This window comes from Camelus bactrianus, chromosome 32, assembly GCF_048773025.1.
Source record: "Camelus bactrianus isolate YW-2024 breed Bactrian camel chromosome 32, ASM4877302v1, whole genome shotgun sequence".
Taxonomy (NCBI): Eukaryota; Metazoa; Chordata; class Mammalia; order Artiodactyla; family Camelidae; genus Camelus; species Camelus bactrianus.
The window spans coordinates 6,769,605-6,785,527 of NC_133570.1; the positions used below are offsets into that span (position 1 = coordinate 6,769,605).

At 40.2% G+C, this 15,923-nt stretch overlaps 1 protein-coding gene across 1 annotated transcript in view; it reads left to right on the forward strand.

Moving 5' to 3' along the window:
• Window positions 1-15,923, forward strand: part of ANAPC5 (anaphase promoting complex subunit 5) — a 34,308-nt gene that overhangs the window by 1,161 nt on the left and 17,224 nt on the right. Inside the window, exons 2-7 of the mRNA XM_010969665.3 lie at window positions 2,540-2,619; window positions 3,090-3,199; window positions 4,060-4,252; window positions 9,909-9,975; window positions 11,947-12,048; window positions 13,139-13,329. Coding sequence (XP_010967967.1) covers window positions 2,540-2,619; window positions 3,090-3,199; window positions 4,060-4,252; window positions 9,909-9,975; window positions 11,947-12,048; window positions 13,139-13,329 — 743 coding nt within the window. The remainder of the gene's footprint in view (window positions 1-2,539; window positions 2,620-3,089; window positions 3,200-4,059; window positions 4,253-9,908; window positions 9,976-11,946; window positions 12,049-13,138; window positions 13,330-15,923) is intronic.

A 15,923-nucleotide genomic window follows, 5' to 3' on the forward strand; every position in this document is an offset into this window, starting at 1 on the left:
CAGACAGCTCCCCCACTTAGCATGGCTTGACCTACAATTTTACGATTTTTCAACTTCAAGGATGATGGCGAAAGCAATTCTCATTCAACTGAAACCTTACTTCCAGTTTTAAATTTTGATCTTTTCCTAGTCTAGCGATATGCAGTATGGTACTCCCTCATGATGCTGGGCAGCAGGCTGGGGCTCCCAGTCAGCCATGTGATCACGAGGGTACCGAACTGATACATGTACAAGCATTCTGTACCGGTGCAGCCATTCTGTTTTTCACTTTCAGTACAGTATTCAGTAAATTACATGGGATAGTCAACACTTCATTATAAAATAGAATTTTTAAAAGTTTTGTGTTAGATGATTTTTGCCCAACTGTAGGCTGAAATAAGTGTACTGAGTATGTTTAAGGTAGGTGATGCTAAGCTATGATGGTCAGTCTGTTAGGTGTATTTAATGCAGTTTTGACTTACAGTATTTTCAGCTTATGATGGATTTATGCTGATGTAACCCCGTCGTAAGTCGTATCTGGACTGACTGAAGTGTGATATGCCCTCCTTGTGGTGGGTGGGTGTACACATGTGAATTGGGAGGATTTTTTAGGGGACATATAGTGTTAAGCTGGCGTTTGAAGGACCAGCAATTTTCTGTTGAGGAACAGCAGAGGTAGAAACAAGTATCTGGGGTCCTGAGCCCCCAAATTATGGTATCTGAAGAGGTCAACCTAGTAAAATTAGTACCCACAGTTGCATTTCTGCAGCTCAATATAGTTTATAAAGGGCTGGTTTTTTTCAATCCATCATCTTTTTTGGGAGTAAGGGGGAAGAAGGGGTACTGAAGACAGGTTAGATGACTTGCCCAGTTAGTTAAATAAAAGGAATGTAGGGTCTGTATAACTCGCAGCACATTACTATTATAAGTCCAGTTCCCCATTATTCAAATAAAAGTGCTAAAAAATTTGATAGAGACTAGGAAAAAAAAAAACAACAGTAATCCTGGTGTCTTAACTCGTACACTTTTCTACCTTTGCGCTTGCTGGTTTTTGTTTTGTTTTGTTTTGGTGGGGGGAGGTAATCAGGTTGGTTGGTTTGTTTGTTAATTAATGGCGGTGCTGGGGATTAAACCCAGGACCTGGTGCATGCTAAGCATGAGCTCTACCATTGAGCTATACCCTCCCCCTGTGCTTGCTAGTTTTTGTGTCTTGGATTCTCCTTCTGATTCTTTGCCTGGCCAACTACTGTATGGTTTTAATCAATGTGTATATAGAATTTATCTAGCAGAGTTCCAACCTTTACTTATTTACTTACTGTTTGGCTTTAAAAATTAGCTAATTTCTAACTACTTAGCTGATACACAAAGATTCATTGTAAAAACTTCAAATGATAATAAAATTGGTGGAGTGGAAGGCTTTGGCACTTCTGCATGCCCTCTAGTCCTCTTCCCTCTCAGCTTGTCATGTTAATGTTCATTCATTCAACTGTTTATTGAGTAACAGGTCAGAATGGATCTTTCTAGACCTTTTGCTATATGTGTATATAGACAGATTAAGTGGATGCATTATGGTTATAACTATATATACATGTGTTTTAATTTAATTTTGCCCCTCCCCTTTTTTTTAACCTAAATACTACTTCTATTCTACTGATTATTCCTTCCACTTAACAAGTCTTGGACATCTTTCCACGTCAGCGTATTTGAGTAGATCTACTTCATTCTTTTTAATGGCTGCATTGTATTCCACAATAAGAAAAGAAACATAATTTTAATTAATATTTAAATTTATGAATTATAAGTGAACTCTTTATTGATGGCCTTAACAGGTCTTTTTTAGTTTTTCTTCATTTCAAACAATGCATGCCGAACATACCTTCCCCAGCGGTGGGATTGCTGGGTTATCCGTATCTAAAATTGATGTATGTACTGTCAACTTACTCTCCAAAAAATATTCAGTGTTTAGTTTTAAACCTCGGCTAGGGTGTAATTGTCTTGATAGCTGAAGTTGCATCCTGTCTGTCTCAAATGGTACCTTTTATGGACTTGGGCACATGGTATGACTGCCTACCTTGCCTGCATTTAGGGAGGGATCAAATGAAATTGTGTTTATGAAAAACAGGACACCTATGTTTGTATAGTGTTCTCCAGGTTACAAAATACTTTGAATTATTTTACTTAATCTTCCACACACAGGGGAGATTATTATCTTCCTGATAAAGGAAACTAGGGCTCAGGGAGGCTGTGACTTCGCCGTGTTCTTACAAAACTAAGGAAGAAGGAACTGGGCGATTCCTCAGACTACTGATTCTGTGCTTTTTTTTTTTTTTTTTCCATTTAAAATCATTCCTACAACTAAAAGAGAATGCTATGTAAATGTGAAATGTTACTTTAATGTTTTATGTAGATAGGTTTTTTCCCCTTCCTGATTTGAGATTTTATGTTTGAAGTGATTATTAAGGCAGAGAGATTAATAGGTGAATTCATGTTTGCAGCTCTTTATCAGTCTCCAGCTCTTTAAAATCTTTCTGTAACCTTCATCTCTCTCTCCTTTACCCAGGGCCCCGATATTACACTGTCTAAACTTTATAAGTTAATTGAAGAATCTTGTCCTCAGCTGGCAAATTCAGTACAAATCAGGTAAGCTTCCTTTTCTTCTGTATGTATGAAAAGATGTCAAAGTAGATGAAAATTCGAAAAGGGCATATGGTGATTAATTCCTTAAAAAAGGGTATCTTTATTTGCTAAGTTGTTTCCCTAAGTACCTTAATTTATGTATTTTGAAAAATGGATAACAGTAAGCATACTGCTTCACATTTTTTTATTCTATATGGATCTACCTTGTTCTTTATCGTTGATGCAGTGAATTCCATTTTTACTGGCTGATAGGTTACTTTGAGAAATTTTGTAATCAAGCAAACATCACCAGTTATACTTTTCAGAATATGAGAGTGACACTTTGGATTGTCAAATTTGTTTTTTGTGCCACCATTTTATATGAATCTGAATTGTTTTTAAAATAGATTTATGTTAGATAATTGTGGAATATGCAATGTGGGAAGATGTTGAAAAGGCCTTCCTAAAACATGCACCTCAATTTTCTTATTCAGAATCAAACTGATGGCTGAAGGCGAACTGAAGGATATGGAACAATTTTTTGATGACCTTTCAGATTCTTTTTCTGGAACTGAACCAGAGGTTCACAAAACGAGTGTAGTAGGTATGAAGTTCTTCTAAGGAGAGCAGAGAACATTTTCACGGAAGTGACCGGCTCTCCAGATCACGTCTGTTGTTACTCTGCTCTGAACAGATGCAGTAGGGATGTTGGACATGTTTTAGTTTATATTTATTGCCTTGTCATTTTGATCTATGTTTAAACCATTGTCTTGTGGAAAAGCATCTTCTGCTTGCCTGCTGTCATCAAAGTGTTAGCCTGGTCATGGAACCCCTTAGGGTTTCTCAGCTCTTTCTCCCTGTCCTCTGATCACTTGTCTGCATTGTATGGCTCTAAGTCAGGGTCACCAACTAAACTTTTATGAAGAGAGGTAAATAGGAGAATAGTATTGATACAGTTTATAAGGCAAGGGTATGCATGAAATTTCCTGGTGCTTTTCTGTTAGCTTTTTAACCATGCTCCGTCCTTCTGGCTTTTTGTTCATGGCGGTTGTGTGCAATATTCACCATCAGTTCTTTATGGATCCTCCATGTGCCAGGCTCTGGACTTTAAGATAAACATGGGCCTTCCCCTTACGGAGGTCCCGTCCTTGTGGTTGTGTGGGGAGGGGCAGGCAAACAGTAAGAAGTAAACAAATCAGATACGTTCAGATAGGTATGACAGTCATGAAAAAATATATTGGATGGATAAAGAGTGGGGTGCGGGTGGGAGGACTGAGCCTTTAACATAAAGAGAAAGCCAGCTTTGTAAAGGTGGGGAAAGAACACTCCCGGTGGAGGGAACGGCAACCGCAAGTGCCTTTTTTTGGATTATTTTGAAGGAAGAATTGCAACAAATACTCATCGACTTTGTGTAGCCTGCATTTCACGTTAACGCTTTCACCTTGTCTGTGTCTCATCTTGTAGGTTTATTTCTGCGTCACATGATCTTGGCCTACAGTAAACTTTCTTTCAGTCAAGTGTTTAAACTGTACACTGCCCTTCAGCAGTACTTCCAGAACGGTGAGAAAAAGACGGTGGAGGACGCTGATATGGAACTGGCCAGCAGAGAGGAGGGCGAAAGGAAAATGGAGAAGGAAGAACTTGATGTATCCATAAGGTAACTTGGGTTTTTCCGGCAGGGATCCCTTTCCTATGAAATGGCATTGTCACAGGTGCAGTGAATCCTCACTCACCCCAGGTCACGTTCTAGCTGTCATCTCTTCATCCCTCCAGATCCAGGAAGCTGACCCTTGCAGGCTGCGTCAGTGGACTCCCTGCCCTCTGATTTCTGATTGGGCGGTGCTGGTGGGAGATCCAGAGGGGAAGAGTAAGGGCAGGGTGTTGATTCACTGGCTCCCTTCCTTTGGGGTCATGGTGGGCTCATGATAGGGTCACAGGTGGCCTGCTCTGCAGACCTCAGGGGCCCAGCGACAGGGAAGGTTTCCCCAGCCTGGTGTGTAAGGTGCCTCGGGGCCTCACTGTTACCAGTCCTGGGGACTGTTACCCCTTATGGCTCCTCCAGCTCCTGCCCCTATTTTTCTAAGCAGTCCTTTATTAAACTCTTCTCAAGTTACCCTCATTTGAATATGCCATTCACTTTGTGCTGGGACTCTGAGTGGTAGTGTTCATTACATCAGAGTGAATTAAGAATTGATTAGTTCACTGAAAATTGATTGAACGCCTACAGAAATTTAAGCCCTGGGGATGTGGTACCACTGCTCACCTAATTGTTCAGGTTCAAAACCGAGGCTCCTCCTAGGGGCCTCCCTCTCCTTCACCCTGGCAGCTGATCTTTCAGCAGATCTGGTCAGTCCTGCCTCCGAGATACAGTCGGAATTAGCTCCCTTCTCTCCATCACCATTGCTTCCCGTGGTCTGAGCACCGAATCTCTTTCCTGGATGACTGCTCTGGCCTCCTGACTGGCTTCCTTGTCTCTCTACTCATTTCCTTGCATTCGGTTTTTCACGCAGCATCCAGGGGAACCTTTACAAGCATAAGTCACATTCTGTGTTTTTATGTCCCCAACCCTCCTTGACTATCCTTGGAATTTAGACAGAAATCCACTCCCATGGCCTCGGTGCCCACCTGATCTGGCCCCGTCATCTTCCCCACCTCTTCTCCATGCTCTCCCTTCCTTGTCAGAGTCCGCCTGCTCCCGCTTGCTTTCAGTTTCTTGAATTCTCTGAGCTGAGGTCAGCCTCAGCTTGCCGGGCATGCTCTGCCCCGGCCTCTCACCTCACTTTCTCCCTTTCAACACCCAGCTCTCAGCTCCCATGTCCTCCCACAGGCCTTCCCTGACCACGGATCTGGAGTAACCTCCATCCTGAATACTTCCAGCTTCTTTGTTTCCTTCACAGCTCTCCTCACTCACTAACTTTTTGTGTTATTTTGCTTACTCGTTTATATCTGCCTTTGCACCCCTTCGAGAGCTGAGACCCTTCTCTGTCATACTTCACTTCATTTTCCTTGGCACGTTGCTTGTAATGTCTGAATATATGTTGGGTGAAAGAATGCAGAGAACCAAAACATGTAGTCCGTCGTCCACACTGGTGACTGGTCCCATAAAACGCTTTGTAGTGGCTTCTCTCCCTTCGCTGTCCCACACCTCCTCTCCCCGACTGTTACCTGGGATCACCTCCCAGATAGACTGCTTGTACTTAGAGGGAAAAACATATAACTGTGTGTGTGTGTGTTTCGTATTCCCTGATCTCAGGGAGCCCACAGGCTGGTGAGGAGGACTGACGGGGATCAGATCACTACAAGGGAGAGTGTACTCAGAGCTCTGGGAGAGGTTAGCCCACCTGCCCTCAGTCGGCTGGCTAGCCCCCTTGGCAGGTGGGGGGCGATGGTGTGTGTAGCCGGAACATGCTTCCTGGCAGTTCCTGTGAGTGGCCAGTGTACAGTTATGTGATTTGATCAGCATTTTCTGGAAGCAAGAAAGTTAGTACCAGTAAGGACTTCCCAAACTCCAAGTTGCTCACAGATGCTTCTCATCTAGTGGAAGGCAGCGCCTTGTAGGGTTAAGAGTCTGGCTCTGAAGTTGGACCCACTGGATTTCAATTCTGGCCCCTCCACGTAGTCCCTGTGAGACAAGTCACCCCTCTGTGCTTCAGTTTTCTCATTGCATGATGGGACTCCTGTCGCCTCAGAGGGTTGTGAAAATTAAATGATAAATCTATATAAAGTGTTTATATAGTGTATATATAAAGTGTGCCTGGTATATAGTAAACATTCAACAAACATTTGCTCTCCTCTGATTTCTCTTTTAAGTCACCTAAGGAAGGCTTCCAGGCAACAGTGTAATCTTTGTTCCAGCTACTTCATCTGCTTAAAGTAGCACAATGTCAATTCTTCAGAAGTCTTAAAATTCAGATTTTTCTTATTTTGGTTTGACTTTCTCCTAAATTAATCTGTTTTAATTAGGTCTAACCACATCATTTTGGTTTTATCCTATTTTAAGTATTCATTTGTGTGTAATACAGTAGGTCTCCTGTTAAGGTGTACGGTTTCAGAAAATGATGTGCATTTAGTAAACTGAATTTCACCAGTGAAGTGAAAGAAATACATTATTTAAATGTTATTGTAATTAAGTATTATAATTCTTTGTCCAAAAGAAATGATTTTACTTGTTATAGCATTTTTTGAATTTTATAATATGAATATAAAAACATTTCTTGATTCTTTTAAAAAGGAAAATTTCATTTTTTTCTTTTTGTGTTCTTTTCTAATGTTTTCTAATGCTTCTTGCTTTAGCCCTTTCATTTTCTTTCTTTTCTTTCTTTTTTCTCTTTTTTGTTATTGGAATGTTTTTAGATCTCTTCAGGGAAATTATTTTTCTTGCCCTAGAAATTTGTATTAAATTTAGAAAGTCCAGAGGAATATTGAATAGCTTGCAAATCTCCCCTCCTACAATGAAATTATTCCTATTTGAAAATGGGAACCCACCTCTTAATTAAGAAGGGAGGGAGTAAATAGTCAGTGAGCAAATGTTTATCAGGTGGTTTTTTTTAGAAAATCCAGTTATAGAGGGGACGGTATAGTTCAGCGGTGGATCACGTGCTTAGCATGCATGAGGTCCTGGGTCCAATCCCCAGTACTCCTGTTTTAAAAAAAAAAAAACTCAGTTACAGAATAAATTGAAGCCTTGAAATTTAGCTTCAGCTTTTCATTTACTTGCTGTTGCTACAGGACAGCATTTGTTTCTTGCAATAAGAGAGGGGCTTCTAGGGTTACACCACGTGAGTTCGCAGTGGAGGCTGCTCGTCTGCAAGCTGTTGGACCAGCTTCTCTGTGCTTCTGAAAGGACCGAACAAATCTAGACATTCCCTGGCATTTATTCACTTGCCTTTGGCTTAATATAAATCTCCCAAGTTCGTTAATTTATTCAGCAGATACTTATCAGTGCTTCTGCTTCTGGTCTGCCAGGCACATGTGCTGTGCTGTCTGGAAAGAGGAGAAAGCCCTGTTCTGGTGGAGTGATGTGGGGAGGGGTGGGTAAGAGAGAGGTAACTAAATTACTGAGTAGTGTGATTTCAGAGAGCGTCAGTGCAGGGAAGGAATGATGGGGACACAAGGATGCAGAATAACCGGGAGGAGCTCTCTAACACTGGAACCAGGTGACGAAGGTGTACTTGAGTCCTTTTCCTAAATGAGTGCCCACCCCGCCCCAGACTGAATGCCTTTGTGGCTTTTTAAGAGTTACTTTCTCTGGCATGTATTTGAGGCCCTGAGGAAGCAAAGGAGGAGTCGGGACAAGGATGGTCTGGACCGTGGTATTTTTACTTGCTCTTCCCAGGCTCGTTCACATGGGCCACTGTTGCCACCACAGAAGCCAGAGCCAAATTTGATCTTTGTTTATAGCAAATGTATTTCCCTTCATTTATAGCAATTACTCTTTGCTTGATTCTGGTTTTCTCTTTCTGTTTTATTAACTTTATTGTTCTTGTGTGCTTTATTATAAGCGACCTCAAATCTGTGTTTTGGGGAAAGGATTTAAGTAAATAATTTGGTAACAGTGACACCACGGACTTTGGAGGAGGATGGGACCAGGACTGGCGAGAACCGTTCCGTTCAGATTCTCACTTGTCTCTAGCCTTTTGTGTGCAGCCTTGTTTATTTCAAGCCTTGGGCTTACTTTCTTTGAGGCATATGTTAAGAGAAAAGGGCTTCTTATTGCGCAGACACTTAGCTGTCTTCCACTTGAGAACTTGGCCTGTGAATTTTTTTTCCATTTCCCTCTAGGTCACTGTTGTTTCCCTGATCTTTGTGAAGCTGGGCTGGGGCTGGTCCTTGGCAGCTCCCATCCTTGCAGAATCTGATAGCTGCCTTGTATCAGAAATGAAACCAAGAGAGTATTAGAGCAGCTCTTCCCAAAGTGGTTTCTATGGAACGCTAGTGCTTTTTTTTTTTTTTTTTAATATTTTTTAACGTATTTTTTAAAGTTGTTTTTTTTTTTGAATGGAGACACTGGGGATTGAACCCAGGACCTCGTGCATGCTAAGCATGTGCTCTACTGCTGAGCTGTACCCTCCGCACCCTTCCCCACTAGTGCTTCTTGAGAGAGGAAAGACTTCTTTGTTCAAATGAGTTTGGCAAATGGTCCTTAAATAAAAGTGAGTGAAGTGTCTCTCTGTGGATTTCTCTGGTAGGTACCGTGAATCTCCAAGGAAGAGAGCATATACAGCTTTCCACAAGCGATTTAACTTCAGAAGTATTTTTTTCTTTCAGAATACCTTTTTACATATTGTTTGCATGAAACAGTTTGAGAACTGTAGTATTACACACAGTGCTTATAAAAATATTGATAAGTAAATATTGATTTTTATACATATTATAATCCTATGTAGAGAAGCTGTTTCTTCAGTGTCAGGTGGCAAAAGGGTATTATTCATACTTTTCTCCCAAAATAAGACAGTTTTATATTGTCTACATTTCTCAAGTCTAGATTGATATCAGTATATTTCTTGTTTATTGGTTCTGTGTGATCTAAACTTCTAGGCAAATGGTTATTTCTTGGATGAAGCCTCTTTTTCTTGCTCTTGAATATAGCACCCTCTGACATCTGTGGCAAGGACTTAGAAACTTTTCATTCATTCATTTCCCAGACTCTGCCTGTTGTGTGCCTGGACATGGTCTAGGTGTTCACATACAAACACGAGTAAGGACAGCCAAGCGTGGCAATGCTAGGTGCTGGCATAAGTGTCGCTAGGAGACAGTGGGGGCTCAAATGAGAGATGTCAGGAGAAGTTCTTGGAGGGTATGACACTTGAGGTATTTTTGAGTGACAGATGGTACAACCAGTCCAACAGTAGATGGGATAGTGGGCCCTGCAGATGGAGGGGCATCTTGGCATGATAGGAGACTGTAAGGAGTTCATCGGGGCGGGGGTGTAGGTGAGGGAGAGAAGGCAGAGGAGAGAGCAGGACCACCCAGGAAGCATTGCACCTGCCCTGCTGAGCAGTGTGGACTTTATTCTGGGAGGTGATGGGATACCATAGGAGGACTTTAAATCAGGGATGGTAGACTTGCACTTTAGAAAGCCCCTGCTGGGGCTGTCTAGAGCTGAGACCTGCATCTGTCCATGGTTCTATTGTGTGAACTTCGGCAGGTCATTCAGCATCACTTTTTAAGTATGTCTTTTCTATTCCTGAGACAGGAGAATTCATTTCAGAAGTTCTTAAACTTTTCTGATGAAGAATCGAATTGACTTGGTAAGCATTACTGTTTTCACTTTTGTGTAGTTCTTTATTATTCTTATTTTTTTTTTTTTCCAGAGAAGAGGAGGTATCTTGCAGTGGGCCTCTGTCCCAAAAACAAGCAGAATTTTTTCTTTCTCAGCAGGTATGTTAGTTCTGTAATTGTTTCTAATACCCTGTGACATTGTGTGCCATGACATCTGTTTGTATGTACGTAGGTGTATTGGTGACACACATCATCATTTACTTGTGGCCTTTTTTCTAAAGTAACAGCACAGCCATAGCTGTATGTCCCTTCCTGTTTTCTGTGTGACTTTATTTCTCTACTTGAGTCGTAATGCAGGTTCATTCAGTAATGATGTGTGACTAACACAGCCCCAAAACATGATTTAGAAGACTGACCTCCCTTTTCCTAACATTTTATCATGGACATTTTCAAACAAATAAAAATTGAAAGCATTGTACAGTGAAGACCTATCTGTCCATCATCTAGATCCTACAATTAATATTTTGCTTTGTTTGCCAGGTACGTTCTTTTGATACATTTCAAGTTGCAGACCTCAGTACACTTTACCCAAGACACTTACTAGTAGTGTTTTTGAGCCATACTTTTTCATTTTTTTCAGTAACATAAGCTGAACGTTTTCCTCCCGTGTTATTTTCAGCATAGAATTTTTATTTTTGCTCTACTTTTCTAGTTTTCCCTAATTTCGTTATTAATTTTCTTTCTGCTGAAAGATGTGATATTTAGATCTAGATGTAGGTGGTGGAATCACCCTTGCAGGTGAACTTGAAACAGATTAGAAAAACCTGTCGAGACAATCAGTTAACCACAGAGGAGCAAATATAACTGGATCCTCACCTCATCTTTGTACCTCAGTACTTTATAGACGGATTAAGGGCTTAAATGTAAACATTTAAAGTTATAATTAGATTAGAAGGAACTATATATTAACTTTTAACTGATCTCTGGGTGGAGAAAGACTGTCCAAACATAAAAGCTGGGGAAGAAAACATGTAAGAGAAGATCATTTGATTTTTCAGCATAAAAATTAAAAACATCTGCATGTCAGTACATGTTCTAACAAAATTACCACAGAATAAAATGGGAAAAAGGATTTTCAATACATATGACAAAGGGTTAATACTTTTGCTTTAAAAATTGTATTTGCAAAGACTATTTGATGATGAAACAAAGTTTATAATATATTATTAAATGAAAAGAGCGGATAGTAAATGGTATATTCTAACTTTCTGTGTGTGTATATATATGTGTAAACACATAGACATACATAGGTGTGTGTATATACATATATATATATATATATATATATATATATATATATGTATATAAACACCCACACACAGATAAAAGACTGTGGCAAAAGCTTGCTACACTTATATAAAAATTGTGTTATTTTGGGGTGGAAGAATTATGGGTGATTTTTGTTTTCTTCTGTATGCTTTTCCATATTTTTGGAATCTTCTGTAATGATATAATGAATTAAAATGGAATTTAAAATTATTACTTACAAAGAAAAATTTGTCTGCATAAAATCGAAGAGTCTATAACCCAGTTAAGTACTAATAAGTAATTTGGGATTAGTTTTCTATGTAAACTACATATTTTATATAATTGTTCCTGGAACCCTCCATGTGAAACAAATAGCCAGGAGTAGGGAGGTGTGCGCTGAAAGGCCCTCTGCCTGGCTGGAGATACACACTTCCTGCCTTGAAGGTGCTTACGGTCTGGGGGTGGGGTCAGACTGGCACTTGTCATATAATTTGAAAAGTACTGCAGGAAGGGTTGGTGCAGAGGCTTGTGGGAGCATGTAGGTGCTTATGGGACCTCACCTGGTATAGAAGGTGGCAGAAGCAGCTGACTGAAGTCTAAATTGGGCCCTGAAGGCTGAGCAGGAGTTTGCATGGAAGAGTATGTGGATGGGGAGTAGTGCCTTGGAGGCTCAGAGTTCCAGGAAGAGGAAACAGTGTTCTGCATGGTCAGGAGGAGAGCGTAGATGCAGAAAAGAAAGTAATCAGATGATGCTGTTTCGTACTCACTGCCGTATGTTTACTGACCATTACTTTCTACTGAGTTGTCATTTTAAAATTTCAGGCTTCTTTGTTAAAGAATGATGAGACCAAAGCCCTCACTCCAGCTTCTTTACAGAAAGAATTGAACAACTTGTTGAAATTTAATCCTGATTTTGCTGAAGCGGTGAGTCTTTTCCAGAATTTGTTGCTAAGTTGGAAAGAGGGACAAGACGGCTCTTCCTATTGAGGTTTGCTTCATTGACCCCAGTTCTTGGAAACAAATCACATTGTTGGCAAGTAAACAGCTCAGCCTAGGTTGCAACGCTTACCCCCCTCCGCCCACCTCCTGGGCCAGTAGGGATTTCTTCAATCTAATGATGCTCTCTTTCATTCATCATCTCTCTGAGGCTTAAAAATTCTTTTCCTTCCTCCTCTTTTGTCACTGTTTTCTGTTGTTGGGGTTTTTTTTTAAGGTAAAATAATTCCATTCCTTATTGAATTTTTATCCTGAGAATTTTCTTAGTAGTACCTGGATTTGCCATCTGACTTTATGCACATGTAGAACTATGTTTTCTTTGCTCCTTAGTAACTGGGATCTGCCTGTTGGAAGGAAGTTTAATTCAGTGAATCAAACAAAATGAAAATGGTGTCAAAATAGAAGATAGTTAATTTCTAAAATTTCACTAGTAAACTAGTGAAAGTCTCACTGTGTTTTAACTTGGATTTGGGTATTTTTTGTTTTGTTTTGAGGGGTGGGTAATTAGGTTGATTTATTTGTTTGTTTATTTTTAACAGAGGTACTGGGGATTGAACCCAGGACCTCATGCGTGCTAAGCACGCACTCTACCACTTAACTTGGACATTTAGAAAAATTAATTTTATAACTTTCATATGAATTCAGGTTTTATGGTCTTTAGTTTTACACTCATAGTATCTCTTAATACCTGAGCTGGATAGTTCCCCCTCCATCCCCACATATCACCCATTCCTGATACAACCAGTGGCATAGTGGGTGAATATTTAGAATAAAACTCCCACACAAGTACTAATGGAGCTCCCTTTTTCATTTGGGGACTCCTTCTGGGGAAACCAACTCAGGTATGTTAAGCCTATTTTATCCTTCCTGTGGGGCTAGGATTAAGCTAGGCTATCACCATCTTGTTAGAAGGGTAGGGGCCACACGGGTGTTTGCAGCCAGCGGTCGGACCTCTCCAATTAATGTTACGTAAGGGGAAGCAGAACATTTACAATATGTTTATTGTTTCTTGTTTTAGCATTATCTCAGCTACTTAAACAACCTCCGGGTCCAGGATGTTTTCAGTTCCACACACAGCCTCCTTCATTATTTTGACCGCCTGATTCTTACTGGAGCCGAAAGCAAAAGTAACGGGGAAGAGGGCTACGGCCGGAGCTTGAGATACGCAGCCCTGAACCTGGCCGCCCTGCACTGCCGCTTTGGCCACTAGTAAGTTTATAGAGTTTTGTCCACGCAGAAATTGAAGAAATTCTCTCTCAAATGTTAAGCGAGATGTATCTTTTAAAATATGCTGTATTAAAAAAAAAAAAAAAAAAAAAGAAGAAGAAGAAGAGGAAGAAGGAGAAAAGAAAGAGACTGTTCAACCTGGACTCATCAGTAACTTCCCAAGGAGGCTTTTTGCACTGGACAAGAAAACCTACTGCCTGAAGAGTCTGCTCCCTGGTGTCACTATTTAGCATTACAGTCAAGTTCTTGGCCTCCTTCATTACTTCTAAGAACAACAGCCATTGAATTGAAAGGAAATTAGGTCATTAGGCCAGAGATTCCCAACAGGATTTTTCGGAGGTAATAATGGGGATGTAAAAGTTATTTTCAGTATTTCAAAAAGCCAAAATGAAATTGTGCCTTTACTGGATAAAAGACTGCATGGCTTACTGAAAGTCACATGTTGGTGCTTTTGTTTGGAATTCAGGCAGCTCAGTGAGGTGACACTGATTTACGCAATTGCTAAGATATGCCTGTGATCTTAATAAATAAAAATAGGAAAGTCGATCAGCTGTTATTTAGTAAATAGAGTTATGAAGATAAAAACTTTCAAAATATGGAGGCTATTTTGGAAACAATGAAAAAATGTGAATAATGGTGAAAAGATAGGAAATTACTCATTGAAAGGGTCTCTCTACCTCCTCTGTGGCTTTTTCCCATTTAAAAAATTGTAGTTTCTGACACAGGCATCTTTGAATAGAGACTGGATTGTATTTATGGAAGTATAGAGTCCAAAGTTCAAGAATTGAGACTTCTACCCCTTGCTCTGTGGCCCAGGCAACAGCCAGAAAATTCTATTAACTTCTGGTTGTCACATTTTAAAAGGGACCTAGACAAGCTGGAGCTTGTGTGGGGGACAGTCTCACTGGAGGCATTCAAAGCCATGTCATATAAACAATGTGGAAAGAATGTGAGAATGTTTAGCCTGGAAAAGAAATGATTTAGCCAAAAACGTGTTTGACATCTTCCTGTAGTGAAGGTCTTGTTAAAAGGGCTTCGACTGACCGAGGATGTGACTACCAGAGAAGACTGAGAGCTGGTGAATGCAAGTTAAAGGGCAAAACGTTTCTGCTCATTATAAGGAGCAGGGTTCCCTGCATAGAGCCCTCTGAGAAAGGTGTCATCAGAGTGTTCACACCTGCAGTTCACATTAAGGGAATTCAGGCATCAGATTGATACTTGAACCAAAAAATGTCTAAGGCTACTACTATAAGCTCCATGAATTTGTGAGATTCCATATTATCTTTTAATACTCAATTTCTTTTTGTCTGCTCAGCTTTAATAACCTCTTTGATCAGGCCCTTTCATGTTCTATGTGCTCCTGATAGCGCCATTTGTGATGTATACCAATACCTATTTCTGTGTTACGTAGTTTGCTCTAGGGTTTGGAAATTCATATACAGCTTTCTATATACAAATAATAGGTTGATGTATGGAATTGCTGTATATTTACAATGTTATCAATGGACAGGCAGCTAGTATGGAATGAATTGGTAATTATTTCCTGATTCATTCAGGTCCAGGCTTCTTTGCTTTTAGTCCTGGAGCTATGGGCCCGTGTCAGTCTTTATCATTTAGCTAATAGGACTGTGGAGATTTCTTGAAAATCTTTACAGTTGCTTATTGAGCATCTACTGGGTATGAGGCCCTGTTCTAGGTGCTGGGGATATAGCAATGAAAAAGGAGGAAAAAAGAACCCTGTTCTCATTGCGCTTGCAGTGGGGGAAATACCTAGTAAACAATGCTAAACATAATTATAATATATCAGATAGCGATAGATCAGGACAAGGATTGGAGAGTGATGACAGGGAGTGCTGTTGTTTTCATAAGTAACACTCTTCTGGATATATGCACAGATCACTTACTCCTCAATTTGTAAATCTCTGTTTAAATAATAAGGTAGCAGCTCAGCCCTCTTTAACTTCTGTTGACTTAATATTTGAATAGGGATTTAGAGGAACTGAGAGAGTGAGTCATCTGTGCCTGTATCTGGAGAAAAAATGTTCTGATTAGCTAGGGTAGCAAGTGCAAAGGCCCTGAGGCAGGAGTTTACTTGGCATGTTTGAGGAGGAGCAAGTAGTGTGGTTAGGGTGCTGTAAGTCAGTGGGGAATAGAGGAGAATGAGGTCTTAGAGGTGGCAGGGTCAAGCATTTAGGGTCCTATAGGCCCAGTAAGGACTTTGGCTTTTACTCTGAATGACATAGGACACTGTTGTTTAGAGATTATAGGTCTTTCTGCTCTGGCATTTTGTAAACCGTACACAGCTGGTGCATTTCAGATATTATAACCAGCTTGCCTCTTGCTCTTTTACTGAAAATGTTTGTCAGAGGCTTTTCCAGTTAGCAGCAGTATGAAACCATAGTTCCTTCAAGGATTTGCCTGACTTCCTTGAAGTTTCTGTGGTGGTAATCTACAAAACTAATCTTTCTTTAGTCTTGTTTTAGCATACTATCTATACAGTTCTCCCAAAAGCTTTTTTTCTAAACATAACATTATTTATTTGGTCATCAGATTTTCTAAACACAACATTTATTTGG